Source organism: Anomaloglossus baeobatrachus, unplaced genomic scaffold (assembly GCF_048569485.1).
Source record: "Anomaloglossus baeobatrachus isolate aAnoBae1 unplaced genomic scaffold, aAnoBae1.hap1 Scaffold_674, whole genome shotgun sequence".
Classification (NCBI taxonomy): domain Eukaryota; kingdom Metazoa; phylum Chordata; class Amphibia; order Anura; family Aromobatidae; genus Anomaloglossus; species Anomaloglossus baeobatrachus.
The window spans coordinates 42,501-62,627 of NW_027445046.1; the positions used below are offsets into that span (position 1 = coordinate 42,501).

Here is a 20,127-nt window from a genome sequence, read left to right on the forward strand (position 1 = left end):
CAAGACGCAGGAAAGCTGGGATTACGCATCATGGTTATTCCACAAAATATTGATTCCTGAGGTAACACATTATTAGTATTCTTGTGTAAATGAAAATCACAAAAACTGACAATTGTGCAGAGAACTCAGATTTTTTTTGCTAGAGCTGTGTATATAGACCGGAGGGAGCTGGGATAGGGATATAAAGACCGGCAGTGTTGTCACTGTGTAGGCCGGAGGGGGCGGCGCTGGCGCGGTGTAGGCCGGAGGGGGCGGCGCTGGCGCGGTGTAGGCCGGAGGGGGCGGCGCTGGCGCGGTGTAGGCCGGAGGGGGCGGCGCTGGCGCGGTGTAGGCCGGAGGGGGCGGCGCTGGCGCGGTGTAGGCCGGAGGGGGCGGCGCTGGCGCGGTGTAGGCCGGAGGGGGCGGCGCTGGCGCGGTGTAGACCGGAGGGGGTGGCTGCGCTAGAGCGCTGTAGGCCGGAGGGGGCGGCGCTGGCGCGGTGTAGACCGGAGGGGGTGGCTGCGCTGGCGTGGTGTAGGCTGGAGGGGGCGGCACTGGCGCGGTGTAGGCCGGAGGGGGCGGCGTAATCTGGAGTGACCCCAATGTCCTCTGTTTCTTGCAGATCATCTATGCGGAGCAGCCGCTGACGGACAACCAGCGATCTCTGTCCTCTTACGGCTTGAAAGATGGTGACGTGGTGGTCCTGCGGCAGAAAGATCCGGCGGAGTCCCGGTCTGCCGCCCCTCGTCCTGCTGCAGCATTCTCTGGTAAGACCCTGCCGCCATATGGGCCCATCCTCCAACCACTCCCAGAGCTGCACATCACACTATCCGTACCCCATCCCCCACATTTCAGCTCTGGTTGTGACTGGAGGAGAGCGGCTCCTCGCTGTCGCTCGTCGGGTTCCCCCCGGAGGAGAGCGGCTCCTCGCTGTCGCTCGTCGGGTTCCCCCCGGAGGAGAGCGGCTCCTCGCTGTCGCTCGTCGGGTTCCCCCCGGAGGAGAGCGGCTCCTCGCTGTCGCTCGTCGGGTTCCCCCCGGAGGAGAGCGGCTCCTCGCTGTCGCTCGTCGGGTTCCCCCCGGAGGAGAGCGGCTCCTCGCTGTCGCTCGTCGGGTTCCCCCCGGAGGAGAGCGTCTCCTCACTGTCGCTCGTCGGGTTCCCCCCGGAGGAGAGCGGCTCCTCGCTGTCGCTCGTTGGGTCGTCTTTCTCCAGTTGTACCTGCGGTCGTGTCCTAGGTGTCATGGTGGCTGATGGGTTTTAATGCAGAATCTCCTCCAGATGGCGTTAGAAGGGACACTATACCTGCAGTCTGTTGCTCTCTGTTATCAGCCCTGCTGTATGGGGTTGTCACGCTCTGGCTGTAGTGACTCTTGTATTCTCTCCACAGGTTTGCCCCGCATTGATTTCAGCAGCATTGCTGTCCCTGGGACCTCCCGGCCTCCCGCGGCCTCCCCCCAGCCTCGGCCTCCGGCTCCGGACTCCACGTCGTTCCCGCAGGGGCTGGATAACCCCGCTCTGCTGAAGGAGATGCTGCTGGCCAATCCCCACGAGCTCTCACTGCTGAAAGAGCGCAACCCTCCCCTGGCGGAGGCGCTGCTGAGTGGAGACCTGGGTACGTAGTGCGCCCCCTGCTGGCGGTGCCGGGTACTGCTGAGCGCAGACCTGGGTACGTAGTGCGCCCCCTGCTGGCGGTGCCGGGTGTTGCTGTGCGCAGGCCTGGGTACGTAGTGCGCCCCTTGCTGGCGGTGCCAGGTGCTGCTGAGTGGAGACCTGGGTACATACTTCGCCCCCTGCTGGTAATGCCAGGTGCTGCTGAGCGGAGACCTGGGTAGATAGTGCGCCCCCTGCTGGCGGTGTCGGGTGCTGCTGAGCAGAGACCTGGGTAGATAGTGCACCCCCTGCTGGCGGTGCCGGGTACTGCTGAGCGCAGACCTGGGTACGTAGTGCGCCCCCTGCTGGCGGTGCCGGGTGTTGCTGTGCGCAGGCCTGGGTACGTAGTGCGCCCCCTGCTGGCGGTGCCGGGTGTTGCTGTGCGCAGGCCTGGGTACGTAGTGCGCCCCCTGCTGGTGGTGCCGGATGCTGCTGAGCAGAGACCTGGGTAGATAGTGCGCCCCCTGCTGGCGGTGTCGGGTGCTGCTGAGCAGAGACCTGGGTAGATAGTGCACCCCCTGCTGGCGGTGCCGGGTACTGCTGAGCGCAGATCTGGGTACGTAGTGCGCCCCCTGCTGGCGGTGCCGGGTGTTGCTGTGCGCAGGCCTGGGTACGTAGTGCGCCCCCTGCTGGCGGTGCCGGGTGCTGCTGAGCAGAGACCTGGGTTGATAGTGCGCCCCCTGCTGACGGTGCCGGGTGCTGCTGAGCAGAGACCTGGGTAGATAGTGCGCCCCCTGCTGGCGGTGCCGGGTGCTGCTGAGCAGAGACCTGGGTAGATAGTGCGCCCCCTGCTGGCGGTGCCGGGTGCTGCTGAGCAGAGACCTGGGTAGATAGTGCGCCCCCTGCTGGCGGTGCCGGGTGCTGCTGAGCAGAGACCTGGGTAGATAGTGCGCCCCCTGCTGGCGGTGCCGGGTGCTGCTGAGCAGAGACCTGGGTAGATAGTGCGCCCCCTGCTGGCGGTGCCGGGTGCTGCTGAGCAGAGACCTGGGTAGATAGTGCGCCCCCTGCTGGCGGTGCCGGGTGCTGCTGAGCAGAGACCTGGGTAGATTGTGCGCCCCGTGCTGGGTTCGGGACCTTTTTCACCTCTGACTTCTCTTCTGTGCAGAGAAGTTCACCAAGGTCCTGGTGGAGCAGCAGCAGGAGCGAGCGCGGCGGGAGCAGGAGCGGATCCGACTCTTCTCCGCTGACCCCTTTGATCTGGAGGCTCAGGCTAAGATAGAGGAAGACATCAGGTGCGGATTCGTGGGCTCCGGTAGTGCCTCGCAGTTGTCAGGCACAGGATTTATGGCAGCCCTGTCCTGTCATCCAGCAGTGATCACTGGCCACGAGCTGCCATCACACTACAGTCCCTGACAGAAGTTCTGTCGCTTATCCATGTTGTATAAATAAAAGCTTATAACCTGACTTTAAATTCATCCATTGGTTTTATAAATTACTCTTTTGAAAGCTGAAACCCTCCCAAATTCGGTTTAGGTTATGAAAATAAAGTTGCTGCAAAGCTGAAATATTCATCATTTAATGAACACAGAAAGGTCAGATTTTGGCAAGACAAAAGTTTTGTCGCCCACAGAAAGTAATGTGAAATTCACACAAATAATGAACTTCTAATACAAAGATACGTGGCATAACATTGGTGAATGAAGTTGTGGTGCTATTAGAGCCATATGTAATATTTTGTGTGACTTCCAGGAGCTTGAAGGACTCATCCATGCGGATCAACAATGATTCATACAATGTATTAATGAAGTCATCAGGAATAGCAGAGAATGCATCTTACATGCCTCCCAGAGGTCATCTAGACTCTTTGGTTTTGTCTTCCAAGCTTCCTCTTTCATCCTTCCCCAAACATGCTTAATGATGGTCATGTCTGGTGACTGGGCTGGCCAGTCCTTGAGCATCTTGATCTTCTTTGCCAGGAGGACCTTTGTTGTAGAGATGATGTATGAGATAGAGACCACCCTGCTGCAGAATGTGACCCCTTTTATGATTGGGAATGTAAGAGGTCGCTAATACTTCTTGATATTTTAGGCTATTGATATTGCCTTCCACCTTGCAAATGTTTCGCACCCCCCCCCATACTGAATGTAACCCCAGACCATGATCTTTCCACCACCAAACTTACCTGTTTCCTGGATCCATACGGGATCCAGTAGGTCTCCTGCAGTATTTGCGGTGGCTGTGGTGTAATTCAACTGAAGATTCATCACAGAAATCCACCTTCTGCCACTTTTCCAGTATCCATCTGTTTAGCAGGCTGTGGGACTTGGCAAATGCCACACGGTTTTCTAATTGCTTTTTGTTTAGTGCTGGCTTCTGGGCACTGATTCGACCATGGAGACCATTTCCAGACAGAATCCTACAAACTGTTCTAGGTGACACAGAGACTTGAGGTGACCAGGCCTGTGGGAGCTCTGCTGCAGTGGAAGAGGGGCTGGCTTTGGATTTTCCTCCTGAGCAGTTGTGTTGCGGGGTCTGCCGGACCTGGGCTTGTCAAAAACATCTCCAGCCTCTTCAAATCTTTTTTTTAATTCTTTGTACTTGACGCTGAGACACATTAAAGGTGCAGCCACCTCTGCAGTGGATCTGGGCTTCAGCCTCTGATAATCAAGGCTTTGGTCGCAGGGTGGATTTTTGGCATGTTGTCAGAGGTCAAGTTGCAGTTCTAGTGAAGGTCTGAGGTGCTGGGTTTCTACTTATACACACCCACTAATTAACCCATCATTTAGTGAGCACAGGTGAGGATGTAAACTAGGATTCGGTGCTTTATATGACAAGGTGACAAAACTTTTGTCTTGCCAAAATCTGACCTTTCTGTGTTCATTAAATGATGAATATTTCAGCTTTGCAGCAACTTTATTTTCATATCCTGAACCAAATTTGGGAGGGTTTCAGCTTTCAAAAGCGTAATTTATAAAACCAATGGATGAATTTAGTGTCCGGTTATAAGCTTTTATTTACATAACATGGATAAGCGACAGAACCTCTGTCAGGGAGTGTACTGCTCCCAGCAGGCACGGACCTGTGCACACTAGGGGCCACTGTGCTGCTCTGTCACACATTGTGCTCTAGTCACACCCGGAGCTGCCGTCTTCAGGGACAATGGCTGTGAGTGATCCCTGTTTCCCCCGCAGGCAGCAGAACATTGAGGAGAACATGACGATCGCCATGGAGGAGGCTCCGGAGAGCTTCGGCCAGGTGGTGATGCTCTACATCAACTGCAAGGTGAATGGCTACCCGGTGAAGGCCTTCGTGGACTCAGGTGAGGAGCGCTTGGGGGGGGTTGTGGGGCGCACACTGCAGGCGCTGACTCTCCTCCTCCTTCTCACAGGAGCGCAGATGACAATAATGAGCCAGGCCTGTGCCGAGCGTTGTCATATCATGAGGCTGGTGGACAGGCGGTGGGCCGGCATCGCCAAGGGGGTCGGCACTCAGAAAATCATCGGCCGAGTGCATCTAGGTGAGTCGCTCCATCTACTCCTGCAACCGATGTGAGCCGCAACGATGTTCCCCGGCCCTGAAATATCCCACTACAACACACTGCGGCAACTCCTCCTGGGTGAGGGGCCGTCCGGGGGTGGCAAGTGGACTGAGGGCCGTCTGGGGGTGGCAAGTAAGCTGGGGGGCTCTCCGGGGGTGGGTCAGGCCAGGGGCCCGCCAGGAGAGTGGGAGGAGCAGTGGAGAGGGAGCTGTTAGAGGAGAGGAGCTGGGAGGAGTGGAGCGGGCTGGGGGCCCTGCGGGGAGGAGCGGGCCCTGCGGTGAGGAGCGGGCTGGGGGCCCTGCGGGGAGGAGCGGGCTGGGGGCCCTGCGGTGAGGAGCGGGCTGGGGGCCCTGCGGGGTGGTGCGGGCTGGGGGCCCTGCGGGGAGGAGTGGGCTGGGGAGCGGGCCCTCTGGGAGGGGGGAGCGGGTCCTCTGGGAGGGGGGAGCGGGTTGGGGTCCCTGTGGGGAGGAGCAGGCTGGGGAGCAGCCTGGGGGCCCTGTGGGGAGGAGCAGGCTTGGGGCCTTGTGGGGGGGGGAGGAGGTCGCGGGCCCTGCGGGTCAGGGAGCGGTCGCGGGCCCTGCGGGTCAGGGAGCGGTCGCTCTGTGACGTGATGGTGTGTTGTGTGTTGCAGCTCAGGTGCAGATCGAGGGAGACTTCTTGCCCTGCTCCTTCTCCATCTTGGAGGAGCAGCCCATGGACATGCTGCTCGGTCTGGACATGTTGAAGCGACATCAGGTATTTTGGTCCCGGAGGAGCAGCAGAGCGTGGCTCTGTATCTGCACACCGGCCACGAGGTTCTCCATTGTCCTCTGTACTGATGACCCCTATAGTACATGCTCTGCAGTACGCGGCCACTGACGTGCGGAGCCGCTCTGTCACCTTCCCTATACTGGCTTTATCAGCAGAGCCGGTGACGCTGCAGAATCTCGCCCTGCAGAGCTGCACTCCCTATTTTGTGTTCTCCTGTAGTATAGGAGTCCTGCTGAGTTGTCAGTGAGCGCTCAGTCCCCGGCCTTGGTGACGGTTTCCAGTAATGAGGCCCGGTCTGTGCCGTGTTTTAGGTTTTGTGTCTTGTCTGTTCCCCCCTCAGTGCTCCATAGACCTGGAGAAGAACGTGTTGGTGATTGGCACCACGGGCACGCGCACCAGCTTCCTGCCGGAGGGAGAGCTCCCGGAGTGCGCGCGGCTGGCATACGGCCCCGGAACAGAGGACATCCGCCCCGAGGACATCGCAGACCGGGAGCTGGCCGAAGTGCTGCAGAAGTCTGCCGAGGAAGCGGGTACGCCGCCCGTCTGCGCTGTGTGCACGTGTGTGTGTGTGTGTGTGTGTGTGTGTGTGCGTGTGCACGTGTGTTTGTGGCGGGGGGCGGGGGACGGGGTCTTCCTGGGGTTTGTCACTAACTGCATGCCGCCTGTCGTGTTCTCCTAATATCGTTTGCTGTTTTCTCTCCCAAAAACTCACAGACCAACAGAATCCATGATGCATGTGTGTGTGATCTGCCGCCGGAGGGGCTGCACCGCAGGTAATCGCGCGGCACAGCAATGATGGGGTTAAGTGTGTTACCAGACAGGATCACAGGAGAGACCTGTGATGTCACCTCTGATCTCTGGTGATGGATAGGAGGTGTTCTCAGTGATGTCTCCGCTGATCTCTGGTGATGGATAGGAGGTGTTCTCAGTGATGTCTCCGCTGATCTCTGGTGGTGGATAGGAGGTGTTCTCAGTGATGTCACCGCTGATCTCTGGTGATGGATAGGAGGTGTTCTCAGTGATGTCACCGCTGATCTCTGGTGATGGATAGGAGGTGTTCTCAGTGATGTCTCCGCTGATCTCTGGTGATGGATAGGAGGTGTTCTCAGTGATGTCACTGCTGATCTCTGGTGATGGATAGGCAGTGTTCTCAGTGATGTCACCGCTGATCTTTGGTGATGGATAGGCGCAGTTCTCAGTGATGTCTCCGCTGATCTCTGGTGATGGATAGGAGGTGTTCTCAGTGATGTCTCCGCTGATCTCTGGTGATGGATAGGAGGTGTTCTCAGTGATGTCACCGCTGATCTCTGGTGATGGATAGGAGGTGTTCTCAGTGATGTCACCGCTGATCTCTGGTGATGGATAGGAGGTGTTCTCAGTGATGCCACCGCTGATCTCTGGTGATGGATAGGAGGTGTTCTCAGTGATGTCACCGCTGATCTCTGGTGATGGATAGGAGGTGTTCTCAGTGATGTCTCCGCTGATCTCTGGTGATGGATAGGAGGTGTTCTCAGTGATGTCTCCGCTGATCTCTGGTGGTGGATAGGAGGTGTTCTCAGTGATGTCACCGCTGATCTCTGGTGATGGATAGGAGGTGTTCTCAGTGATGTCACCGCTGATCTCTGGTGATGGATAGGAGGTGTTCTCAGTGATGTCTCCGCTGATCTCTGGTGATGGATAGGAGGTGTTCTCAGTGATGTCACTGCTGATCTCTGGTGATGGATAGGCAGTGTTCTCAGTGATGTCACCGCTGATCTTTGGTGATGGATAGGCGCAGTTCTCAGTGATGTCTCCGCTGATCTCTGGTGATGGATAGGAGGTGTTCTCAGTGATGTCTCCGCTGATCTCTGGTGATGGATAGGAGGTGTTCTCAGTGATGTCACCGCTGATCTCTGGTGATGGATAGGAGGTGTTCTCAGTGATGTCTCCGCTGATCTCTGGTGATGGATAGGAGGTGTTCTCAGTGATGTCTCCGCTGATCTCTGGTGATGGATAGGAGGTGTTCTCAGTGATGTCACTGCTGATCTCTGGTGATGGATAGGCAGTGTTCTCAGTGATGTCACCGCTGATCTTTGGTGATGGATAGGCGCAGTTCTCAGTGATGTCTCCGCTGATCTCTGGTGATGGATAGGAGGTGTTCTCAGTGATGTCTCCGCTGATCTCTGGTGATGGATAGGAGGTGTTCTCAGTGATGTCACCGCTGATCTCTGGTGATGGATAGGAGGTGTTCTCAGTGATGTCACCGCTGATCTCTGGTGATGGATAGGAGGTGTTCTCAGTGATGTCACTACTGATCTCTGGTGATGGATAGGAGGTGTTCTCAGTGATGTCACCGCTGATCTCTGGTGATGGATAGGAGGTGTTCTCAGTGATGTCACTGCTGATCTCTGGTGATGGATAGGAGGTGTTCTCAGTGATGTCACTGCTGATCTCTGGTGATGGATAGGTGGTGTTCTCAGTGATGTCACCGCTGATCTCTGGTGATGGATAGGAGGTGTTCTCAGTGATGTCACTGCTGATCTCTGGTGATGGATAGGTGGTGTTCTCAGTGATGTCACCGCTGATCTCTGGTGATGGATAGGAGGTGTTCTCAGTGATGTCACCGCTGATCTCTGGTGATGGATAGGAGGTGTTCTCAGTGATGTCACTGCTGATCTCTGGTGATGGATAGGCGGTGTTCTCAGTGATGTCACTGCTGATCTCTGGTGATGGATAGGAGGTGTTCTCAGTGATGTCACTGCTTGATCTCTGGTGATGGATAGGCGGTGTTCTCAGTGATGTCACTGCTGATCTCTGGTGATGGATAGGAGGTGTTCTCAGTGATGTCACTGCTGATCTCTGGTGATGGATAGGAGGTGTTCTCAGTGATGTCACTGCTGATCTCTGGTGATGGATAGGCGGTGTTCTCAGTGATGTCACTGCTGATCTCTGGTGATGGATAGGCGGTGTTCTCAGTGATGTCACTGCTGATCTCTGGTGATGGATAGGAGGTGTTCTCAGTGATGTCACCGCTGATCTCTGGTGATGGATTGGCGGTGTTCTCAGTGATGTCACTGCTGATCTCTGGTGATGGATAGGAGGTGTTCTCAGTGATGTCACTGCTGATCTCTGGTGATGGATAGGAGGTGTTCTCAGTGATGTCACTGCTGATCTCTGGTGATGGATAGGAGGTGTTCTCAGTGATGTCACTGCTGATCTCTGGTGATGGATAGGTTATGTTCTCAGTTATGTCACCGCTGATCTCTGGTGATGGATAGGAGGTGTTCTCAGTGATGTCACTGCTGATCTCTGGTGATGGATAGGTGATGTTCTCAGTGATGTCACCGCTGATCTCTGGTGATGGATAGGAGGTGTTCTCAGTGATGTCACCGCTGATCTCTGGTGATGGATAGGAGGTTGTGAGGTAAATCCGGAGAGATGACGATAAATCATGATATTCAAGTATGTCAGGAAGCCCTCTCCTGGTGTCAACCCCCCTTTCCCTTCACACAACTGGTTTAGCAACAAATCCATGGCCATGTCCTGTGATATGGAAATTAGGTGGCTTTAGGACAATGGATACAGGATGACTCCCTGCCGTCACCCTGTAGTAGGAGCTGCTAGCTAGTTAGCAAGGCTATGGAAATAGCCAGACAGAACGACTCCAGTAAAAAATGGTTCATATCTCGCAAGCCATATCTCCGATAAATATGGCAACCATAACAATGGTGTCTCCGCATGTGGACGATGCTGGCACACCCTTTTTATGGAAGTAGGACATTGGGAAACACACCAAACGTGATGTCAGCCATATGGGAACTCGTAGACAGGTCATGAGTCCCCTCGTTCTGCAGCTAAATTCATAACTGTCACAATGAGAGCATTGGCGTCCGTCTACGACGCTCCCAGGCACAGTTATGGCCAAAATCCCCTTTTCTGGATAATTCTGATCCATGCAGGGGGAGTGGCAGTGCTTCCCCGTGAGGTCACTAAGGTAGGAGGAGACCTGGATTTGCCCAGGTTGATAACCCTGCTTCGGCCATTTTCCAAGGTTCTTCTGCTCGGGGGCCTGGTTGGGAAAGACCTGTGAGGAAGAATCCTAGAAACCTGGTCTACAGCGCCCCCCTGTGGCCAGACACACAAGGTAACTGATGTAATTGTATACCTGTTTGTAACCCATGCTTTATCTGTAACTGTACTCTGACATATGTATATTCTGTAGATTCCCTATTGTATATATTGTAGTTTCTAGTGTGCTTTAGGCGATTAAATTATATAATTAATCTTGGGCTGTTCTGTTATCTCGATCTTGAATCCCACGTCTGTGTGTTCGGCTAATAGTTACCGTGAAGCGGTTGGTGGCAGCGAGTTGTGCCAAGGATTATTGTGGGGAGGCCCGTGAGATTCGGGAAGATATTATATATTCCGCCCGCGGAGGTCGGGGGAATATATACCCTACTCTCACCGGGGACCCTTCAATAATCGGCATAAGTAGTATAGCGGCCTCCTTGCTTATTGTCGGGCAATTCCATAATTGGCCTGACTATAAGAGGGGCGCTAGAGAGCGCGTCACGTGCTCTGTCTGTCGGTCGGGAGGTATAAAGGAGGGGTGACCCCACTTGTTACCCCCCGATTGTGACGTACTGGTAGCCAGCGCGGGGGATTTCTGAGTGACCCCCCCGGTGGTTTGTGACATATTGGTGGCAAGCGGTGGGATCGAGATAATAGTGTGTGTGAGTGTGAGACCCATACTCCCAGACACTAAAGACTGCCTGCAGCAGCTGTGGCTGCTGGGGTCTTCAGACTAGCTCAACACTAGAGTGTCAGAGTGCAGATACTGTAAGGTGTGTGGAGGCATCAGGTGTCAGTTCTGTGTCAGTGACCAAAGTCTGCAACAATGGCTGATAGCACCAGGAGCAAAGCCAAAGGAATGGCCGATGCTCAGGCCAGAGACGATGAGGAGGTTGTCCACGAGCCCTCCAGGAGCCCGACGCCAGAGAACAGCTCTGCAGAGGACATTGCACAACCGGGCACTGCTGGACAAGATGAGGAGGAGCTCGCCCAAGGTTCCTCAACGAGCCAGATGCCAGCCCTCCGCTCTGCAATGGACAGTGAAGCACCAGGCTCCGCAGCGGGCCGCAGATCACCACGTGCCATTCCACCGAGCCTGGGAGGCTCGGATAGCCTTCTTCAAATGGCTATGGCCCTTCTCCAGGCTGGAGACCGGGATACCTACGAGATACTCATGGCAGAGCGCAGGGCAGAGCGGCAGGCAGCGCGTGAAGAGCGCCAGGCAGAGCGTGACTACCAGCTGCAGCTAGCTCAGCTCCGGCCCTCATCAGCCACACGTGACCTTCAAGACACCAAACTTCCAAAGGTCCGTGTTGAGGACTTCCCAGTGCTGGAGAAGGATGGAGACTTGGACTCTTTCTTGACTGCTTTTGAGCGGACTTGCTTGCAGCACCATCTGAACAAGGACCAGTGGGCCAAATACCTGACCCCCCGTTTAAGGGGTAAGGCCCTGGATATCCTTGGGGACTTGCCTGCTGAGGCAGATCAGGGCTACGACACCATCAAGCGGGCCCTGATCCAACAGTACAACCTCACCCCGGAGTCCTACCGCAAGAAGTTCCGGAGCCTACAGAAGGGACCAAAGGACTCCTGGGCTGACCACCGGCGGGCACTTGCCCGAGCTGCCGACCACTGGACCCAAGGCCTGCAGCTTTCCACCGGACCGGAGATCCTGGACTTGTTCATCACGGAGCAACTCTTGTGGAACTGCCCTGAGGATCTCCGCCAGTTCATCCGAGACCAGAAGCCAAAGGGGTCCACGGCTACAGCTGCCCTTGCCGATGACTACACCAACAACCGGGCCCCTGAGGCCAGGAGAGCGGCCACCAGCAGCACCTGGAGAGGGGGTAAGATGAATTCTGCGACTGCCCCACCTGCCCCTAGACTGCAGGGGGTGTCCCCCTCAACTCCCCTCTCCAGGCCCGTGGCAGAACCAAGACGGTGCCACCAGTGCAACCTACCTGGACACTTCAAGGCCATGTGCCCTCAGCGTCCCAAGGCCCCGGCTCCGTCCCCGTCCCAAGGGCCGCCCAAGGTGTATTGTGTGGGTGGGGGTGGTGGTAGGTCCCTGGACAGCTTCCAACCTGTCACCGTCGGCCAGTCTGTGACCATAGGACTGCGAGACAGCGCCTCGGAGGTGACTCTGGTGCGGCCTGAGATGGTGTCCCCCCAAGACTTGATCCCTGGAAAAACCCTCGCTGTCTCCGGGATTGGAGGCATTGACCCGGCGCTGCCTGTTGCTGACATTTATGTGGACTGGGGCGCAGGGCGAGGGGTGAGGGAGGTGGGGGTAACTGATCGGATCCCTGCAAACGTGCTACTTGGGACAGATTTGGGGCAAATAACCTCCCAGTTTGGCCCCGCCCCAAAGGCTGAACCTTCAGCCAGTACTGACATGCCTCCGGACAATGTTAATGTGTTATCTATGAATGATGTAAGGGAGGAGGGAGTGAACTCTGATATTTCTGCTTGCACAGACACCATAGACACACACACAGCTGCAGCTGTGACAGGGGAGGGGGTCAGAGAAAGGTGTGACAATGCCTCTACAAGTAACCAGCCTGTGAGCTGGGATCTGCTGCCCTCTGCAGGGATAAGCAGAGAGCAGGGTGCTGCAGGGGGAGGACCAGTGTGTGGGGTGGGGGCTACCACAGCAAATGTGGGGTCCCCAGAGATTTCACAGCGGGGTTCTGTTGCTGCAGGGGGGGAACAGGCAGGTGAGATTGGGGCCGGTCCAGGAGCGGAAGTGCTCCCAGGTAAGATCTCGGTGCAGGGTTCCCCCACAACCGGGGTGTCAGGAAGCCAGGTAGGTCTGCCTGAACCGGCGACTTGGTCAGGAACGGAGGAGGAGCAGGCACGACCCACGGTCGCAGCGGCTGTGGCCGCTGTCACCCGCAGTGGGAGTGCTGGAAGCCAAGGGGCCTCCCGGAGGTCCGATAGCTCTTCCCCTTCTGACCAAGTGGCAGCCGAGTCAGGTGGAGGCCAGGACACAGGTCCCGGGGTACTGACCGAAGATGTGACAGTCTCGTCGATTCTGGCCACATCTAGTCAGGGGTTTCAGGCAGCGTTAGAAGCTGACGACAGCCTGAAAGCTCTAAAGGAGCAGGCGGCACAGCCTCCCTCGGACTCGGACCCGGAGCGAGTGGTCTGGGACCAAGGACGGCTGTACCGGGCCACGGTCCAGCAGGGTTCACCGGAGGCGTGGCCCAGGGACCAACAGTTGGTTGTACCCTATCCGTTCCGGACGGAGTTGTTGCGGATCGCACATGAGATTCCGATGGCCGGACACCTAGGGATCGCTAAGACCAAGGCCAGGTTAAACCAGCATTTCTACTGGCCAAAAATGGGGGCCGATGTGGCTGCCTACTGCCGTTCGTGTGAAACCTGTCAGAGAGTGGGGAAGGCGGGGCCACGCCCCAAAGCCCCACTGGTATCTCTGCCCATCATCGATGAGCCTTTCAGGAGGGTGGCTGTGGATCTGGTCGGCCCGCTGGCCATCCCCAGCAGCTCCGGGAAACGCTTCATACTGACGGTAGTGGACTATGCCACCCGGTACCCAGAAGCAGTGGCCTTGTCGTCCATTCGGGCTGACAAGGTGGCCACCGCATTGCTGGAGATTTTCTCCCGAGTGGGTTTTCCCCAGGAAATGCTCACCGACCGGGGGACCCAATTCATGTCCCAGCTGATGGAGACCCTCTGTAAGCAAGTCCAGGTGCGACATCTGGTGGCCAGCCCGTACCATCCACAGACTAATGGCCTGTGCGAGCGGTTCAATGGCACCTTAAAGCAGATGCTTAAGATGTTGGTCGACTCCCATGGGCGTGACTGGGAGCGGTATCTCCCACACCTGTTATTTGCTTACCGGGAGGTTCCACAGGCCTCAACAGGATTCTCACCGTTTGAGCTCCTGTACGGGCGACGTGTGCGGGGCCCCCTGGCTCTGGTGAAAGAGGCTTGGGAAGGGGATTTGGCCACCCCTGGAGTGTCGGTTATCGAGTATGTCATGCGCTTCCGGGACAAAATGCAGGCCTTGACGCAACTGGTACACGACAATATGGCTCAAGCCCAGGCTGATCAGAAGCGTTGGTACGACCAGAACGCTTGCGAGAGGACCTACCAAGTGGGTCAAGAGGTGTGGGTACTGGTCCCCGTACCACAGGACAAGCTTCAGGCAGCCTGGGAAGGCCCATACCTCGTGTACCAGCAGCTCAACCCTGTGACGTACCTGGTCACCCTGGACCCTGCCCGTGGAAGGCGGAAGCCCTTCCATGTGAACATGATGAAGGCACATCATGAGCGGGAGGCATGTGCGCTCCCCGTGTGCAACCTGCCCGAGGAGGGAGAAGCGGAAACCCTCTTGGATATGCTAGCCCAGGTTAGGGCAGGCGGATCCATTGAGGATGTGGAGGTTGGCCACCAGCTCTTGGAGGACCAACGGTCCCAGCTGTGGGCCACCCTACACCCCTTCCAGGGGTTGTTTACCAACCAGCCCGGAAGGACTGACTTGGCTGTCCATCACGTGGACACTGGGGATCATCCCCCGATCCGGCGTTCAGCATATCGGGTCTCCCTGGAGGTGCAGCAACACATGCGCCAGGAGATTGACGAGATGCTGGAGCTGGGGGTGATCCAGGCATCCAACAGCGCTTGGGCCTCGCCTGTAGTCCTCGTCCCTAAGAAGGACCGAACCACTCGGTTCTGCGTGGACTACAGGGGGCTCAATGCTGTCACGGTCGCCGATGCGTACCCAATGCCACGCATCGATGACCTGCTCGATCAGTTGGCCGGGGCTCAGTACCTGACCATCATGGATCTGAGCCGGGGATATTGGCAGATCCCCCTGACTCCCAAGGCCAGGGAACGCTCTGCCTTTATTACCCCATTTGGACTGTACGAGTCCACGGTGATGCCATTCGGGATGAGGAATGCCCCTGCCACTTTCCAGCGGATGGTCAACACCCTGCTCAAGGGACTTGAAGGGTACGCGGCCGCGTACCTGGATGACATTGCCGTCTTCAGTCCCACCTGGGAGGACCACCTAGAGCATCTAGCACAGGTGCTCAGGCGGATCCACCGGGCAGGTTTGACCATCAAGCCGGGAAAGTGTCAGCTGGCCATGAGCGAGGTCCAGTACCTCGGTCACCAGGTAGGTGGGGGAACACTGAAGCCCGAGCCTGAGAAAGTGGAGGCCATCGCATCCTGGCCCACCCCCAGGACCAAGAAGCAGGTGATGTCCTTCTTGGGGACCGCCGGGTACTATAGGAGGTTTGTTCCATGCTATAGTAGCCTGGCAAAGCCCTTGACGGACCTCACCAAGAAGAAGCTGCCCTCTGCAGTCGATTGGACAATGGACTGCGAGACAGCCTTCCGGGCCCTAAAGGACGCCCTGTCCAGCCCGCCCGTGCTACAGGCAGCCGACTTCACGCGGCCGTTTGTAGTACAGACCGACGCCAGTGACTTCGGCCTCGGTGCGGTGCTCAGCCAGGTGGACTCTGCGAGCCAAGAGCACCCAGTCTTGTACCTGAGCAGGAAGCTGTTACCAAGGGAAGTTGCCTATTCCACGATGGAGAAGGAGTGCCTGGCCATAGTGTGGGCCCTGCAGCGTCTGCAACCCTATCTATACGGGCGCCACTTCATCGTGGAGACGGACCACAATCCCCTCAGCTGGTTGCACACCGTCTCTGGGCCGAATGGGCGATTGTTGCGATGGAGCCTTGCGCTCCAGCAATACAACTTCACCATTCGCCACAAAAGGGGCCGTGACCACGGTAACGCAGACGGGCTGTCCCGACAAGGAGAGGTCGCGGACGGGCGCACGGGGGAACACCGGAGTGTGCTGCCCCCTAGCGCCCTCAAAAGGGGGGAGGTGTGAGGTAAATCCGGAGAGATGACGATAAATCATGATATTCAAGTATGTCAGGAAGCCCTCTCCTGGTGTCAACCCCCCTTTCCCTTCACACAACTGGTTTAGCAACAAATCCATGGCCATGTCCTGTGATATGGAAATTAGGTGGCTTTAGGACAATGGATACAGGATGACTCCCTGCCGTCACCCTGTAGTAGGAGCTGCTAGCTAGTTAGCAAGGCTATGGAAATAGCCAGACAGAACGACTCCAGTAAAAAATGGTTCATATCTCGCAAGCCATATCTCCGATAAATATGGCAACCATAACAATGGTGTCTCCGCATGTGGACGATGCTGGCACACCCTTTTTATGGAAGTAGGACATTGGGAAACACACCAAACGTGATGTCAGCCATATGGGAACTCGTAGACAGGTCATGAGTCCCCTCGTTCTGCAGCTAAATTCATAACTGTCACAATGAGAGCATTGGCGTCCGTCTACGACGCTCCCAGGCACAGTTATGGCCAAAATCCCCTTTTCTGGATAATTCTGATCCATGCAGGGGGAGTGGCAGTGCTTCCCCGTGAGGTCACTAAGGTAGGAGGAGACCTGGATTTGCCCAGGTTGATAACCCTGCTTCGGCCATTTTCCAAGGTTCTTCTGCTCGGGGGCCTGGTTGGGAAAGACCTGTGAGGAAGAATCCTAGAAACCTGGTCTACAGCGCCCCCCTGTGGCCAGACACACAAGGTAACTGATGTAATTGTATACCTGTTTGTAACCCATGCTTTATCTGTAACTGTACTCTGACATATGTATATTCTGTAGATTCCCTATTGTATATATTGTAGTTTCTAGTGTGCTTTAGGCGATTAAATTATATAATTAATCTTGGGCTGTTCTGTTATCTCGATCTTGAATCCCACGTCTGTGTGTTCGGCTAATAGTTACCGTGAAGCGGTTGGTGGCAGCGAGTTGTGCCAAGGATTATTGTGGGGAGGCCCGTGAGATTCGGGAAGATATTATATATTCCGCCCGCGGAGGTCGGGGGAATATATACCCTACTCTCACCGGGGACCCTTCAATAATCGGCATAAGTAGTATAGCGGCCTCCTTGCTTATTGTCGGGCAATTCCATAATTGGCCTGACTATAAGAGGGGCGCTAGAGAGCGCGTCACGTGCTCTGTCTGTCGGTCGGGAGGTATAAAGGAGGGGTGACCCCACTTGTTACCCCCCGATTGTGACGTACTGGTAGCCAGCGCGGGGGATTTCTGAGTGACCCCCCCGGTGGTTTGTGACAGAGGTGTTCTCAGTGATGTCACCGCTGATCTCTGGTGATGGATAGGCGGTGTTCTCAGTGATGTCACTGCTGATCTCTGGTGATGGATAGGAGGTGTTCTCAGTGATGTCACCGCTGATCTCTGGTGATGGATAGGCGGTGTTCTCAGTGATGTCACCGCTGATCTCTGGTGATGGATAGGCGGTGTTCTCAGTGATGTCACTGCTGATCTCTGGTGATGGATAGGTGATGTTCTCAGTGATGTCACCGCTGATCTCTGGTGATGGATAGGAGGTGTTCTCAGTGATGTCACCGCTGATCTCTGGTGATGGATAGGAGGTGTTCTCAGTGATGTCACCGCTGATCTCTGGTGATGGATAGGAGGTGTTCTCAGTGATGTCACCGCTGATCTCTGGTGATGGATAGGAGGTGTTCTCAGTGATGTCACTGCTGATCTCTGGTGATGGATAGGAGGTGTTCTCAGTGATGTCACCGCTGATCTCTGGTGATGGATAGGAGGTGTTCTCAGTGATGTCACCGCTGATCTCTGGTGATGGATAGGAGGTGTTCTCAGTGATGTCACTGCTGATCTCTGGTGATGGATAGGAGGTGTTCTCAGTGATGTCACCGCTGATCTCTGGTGATGGATAGGTGATGTTCTCAGTGATGTCACCGCTGATCTCTGGTGATGGATAGGAGGTGTTCTCAGTGATGTCACCGCTGATCTCTGGTGATGGATAGGAGGTGTTCTCAGTGATGTCACTGCTGATCTCTGGTTCTCGGGGTTTTGCGTATCGTGGGGAGGGGTCACAGTTTCTCGTGTGGTGATGACTCAGTCTCTTGTCTTCCTTCTTTGCAGACAGGGAATCTACCTCAGAGGCCGGTCCGTCCCTGGTGCCACCGTTGGATGGATCTACCCACCCTGGCCATTCTTTGGACACCATCCTTCCTGCTGCTCCGGTGCCCACCCCGTCCTCTGCCGCAGATGTCGCCGGCAGCGCTGGGCGCACGGGTGACACCTCCGAGTCCTTCAGATCTGCAGTCACTGATGACCTCTCCGTAGAAGCTTCTCCTCCTGCCTCTGCTGCTGATCGGGGCCCGGGGCCCTTGCCCATCTCTACTGCTGCAGTCTCCTCGGAGTGGGGGCCTCACCTAAGGGACGCGCTTCCTCCTTCCACATCGTCACCGGTGGAGGATGGAGGAGCAGAGACACCGGCTCCTGCTGCCATTGCTGAGGACTTGATGGACACACACGTGATTGTGGATGACTGCGGCTCTGGAGGGATTGTCTCCATCCGTGGTCCTGGGAGCCACCACCCGTCCTGCACCAACCTCTCCCCTAATCCCGAGAGGTCCGAAGACCTGCTCAGTGCCACAAAGAAAGACTGCTCTAAGCCCCCGGCCTCCTCTGGCCTGGAGGGTGAGGACGGCTGCTTCTCCTTGGCCTCTGCTTTGAAGGAACTACATGAATTAGTGGTCATCAGTGGTCAGGGATCTCCTCCGTCCGGAGGGGAGGAGGGGGCTCCACACCCGGGGGCTGATCCTGGGGCGTTCAATCAGGAGTCTGACCAAAATGGTGACAAGGACACAGACCTTTATGGGGGGAAGGGACCGGGCGTCACTGTGTGTAACATGGCGGATACCCCGGGAGCTGCTCCTGGTGACTGCACGGTACCTGTGGGTACATCGGGCTCTGAGCTGGATCATCAGGTGGTCACTGGTGCCTTGTGTCACTCTGGAGCTGCGGCGGCAGGGGATGGACCGCTCCCAGGACTGAGCAGTGAAGGGGTGGTCTGTGCACGCAGCCCCCCCTCCGTGCATCCTACAGCTCTGCCCGCTGTGGTGGAGCACGCGGTGGAGCGCATTGTGGGCGCAGGCTTCACCAGGCAGGACGCCATTGTAGCCCTGGAAAGAGCTGATGGGAACGTGGAGATGGCGCTGCTCGCTTTACTCGCCAAGAACATTGTGGTCCCCACATAATTGCCTGTACCGCCACCGTGGGTGGTGGGAGAGGTCAGTGCCGGGTCTCCGTATCTGGCAGACGGACAGCACCCGGCAGCCTCCTCGATGCAGCGGTCCCCCGGGATGTTATCTTGTGGGCGCCATGTCACCGAGGCCTCGTGAAGCCCCGGGGTCTCCGCTACTGCATCCGGGCCGTAGGGATCAGACTTTTAACAAATCCGAGAGCCATAAAGAAAGCATTTTCTATCCTCGCTGTTTCCGGTGTGTGCTTCCTGGTCTTATCATGGTAGGGGTTTTCCTACAGTCACATCCGAAGCTGCCGCACAATCCAAGGTTTTCCTATCCTCGCTGCCTCCGGTGTGTGCGTCACTGGTCCTGGTCTCCTCATGGTAGGGGTTGTGCTGTAGTCCCATCCGAACCTGCCGCAGAATCCGGTGTGTTTTATCCTCGCTGCCTCCAGTGTTTTCTATCCTTGCTGCCTCTGGTGTGTACTTCCTGGTCTCATCATGGTAGGGGTTTTCCTACAGTCACATCCGAAGCTGCCGCACAATCCAATGTTTTCCTATCCTCGCTGCCTCCGGTGTGTGCGTCACTGGTCCTGGTCTCCTCATGGTAGGGGTTGTGCTGTAGTCCCATCCGAACCTGCCGCAGACTCCGGTGTGTTTTATCCTCGCTGCCTCCAGTGTTTTCTATCCTTGCTGCCTCTGGTGTGTACTTCCTGGTCTCATCATGGTAGGGGTTTTCCTACAGTCACATCCGAAGCTGCTGCACAATCCGATGTTTTCTGCTGCACTCTCCCCATTGGTCTGTATCAGGCTGCAGTTAATTGTGGGAGCTTACATGCATCAGCTCTGGATGTGACTGGAGTAAAGGTGCAGCCTGGTGTGATCTGCCCGGACACGTGCGGGGCGGTGCCGCCATATCCAGGATAAATGCTACTGCCGCCCAATACATGGGAAGGTATGGTGGAGAAATCTCTCGTCTGTGACATGTGAGGGGGTAAAGCTGGCACCTTACTCACTGAGCTATCCTACACCATAAAGCCTGACCGCGTCTCCCCCGTGTACTCAGCCCTGCTGGTGCTTTCTGTTTTCACAATCTGATTACTTGCAGCATTGTTCTTCCCCTCCAGACAC

General features: G+C 56.4%; 1 protein-coding gene across 2 annotated transcripts in view; it reads left to right on the plus strand.

Moving 5' to 3' along the window:
• The window catches only part of LOC142286643 (protein DDI1 homolog 2), a 40,329-nt gene extending 21,087 nt beyond the window's left edge, over positions 1–19,242 (plus strand). The window contains exons 2-10 of one of the 2 annotated variants that reach the window (XM_075333378.1): positions 602–746; positions 1,366–1,590; positions 2,734–2,860; positions 4,760–4,887; positions 4,957–5,085; positions 5,738–5,841; positions 6,197–6,386; positions 6,571–6,629; positions 17,889–17,974. In XM_075333378.1, the coding sequence (XP_075189493.1) occupies positions 602–746; positions 1,366–1,590; positions 2,734–2,860; positions 4,760–4,887; positions 4,957–5,085; positions 5,738–5,841; positions 6,197–6,386; positions 6,571–6,587 (1,065 nt within the window). In that variant the 3' untranslated portion in view covers positions 6,588–6,629; positions 17,889–17,974. Of the gene's footprint in view, positions 1–601; positions 747–1,365; positions 1,591–2,733; positions 2,861–4,759; positions 4,888–4,956; positions 5,086–5,737; positions 5,842–6,196; positions 6,387–6,570; positions 6,630–17,888 lie in introns of both variants that reach the window. The other variant, XM_075333377.1, reaches the window with a different exon arrangement.
• The last annotated feature ends 885 nt before the right edge of the window (positions 19,243–20,127 follow it).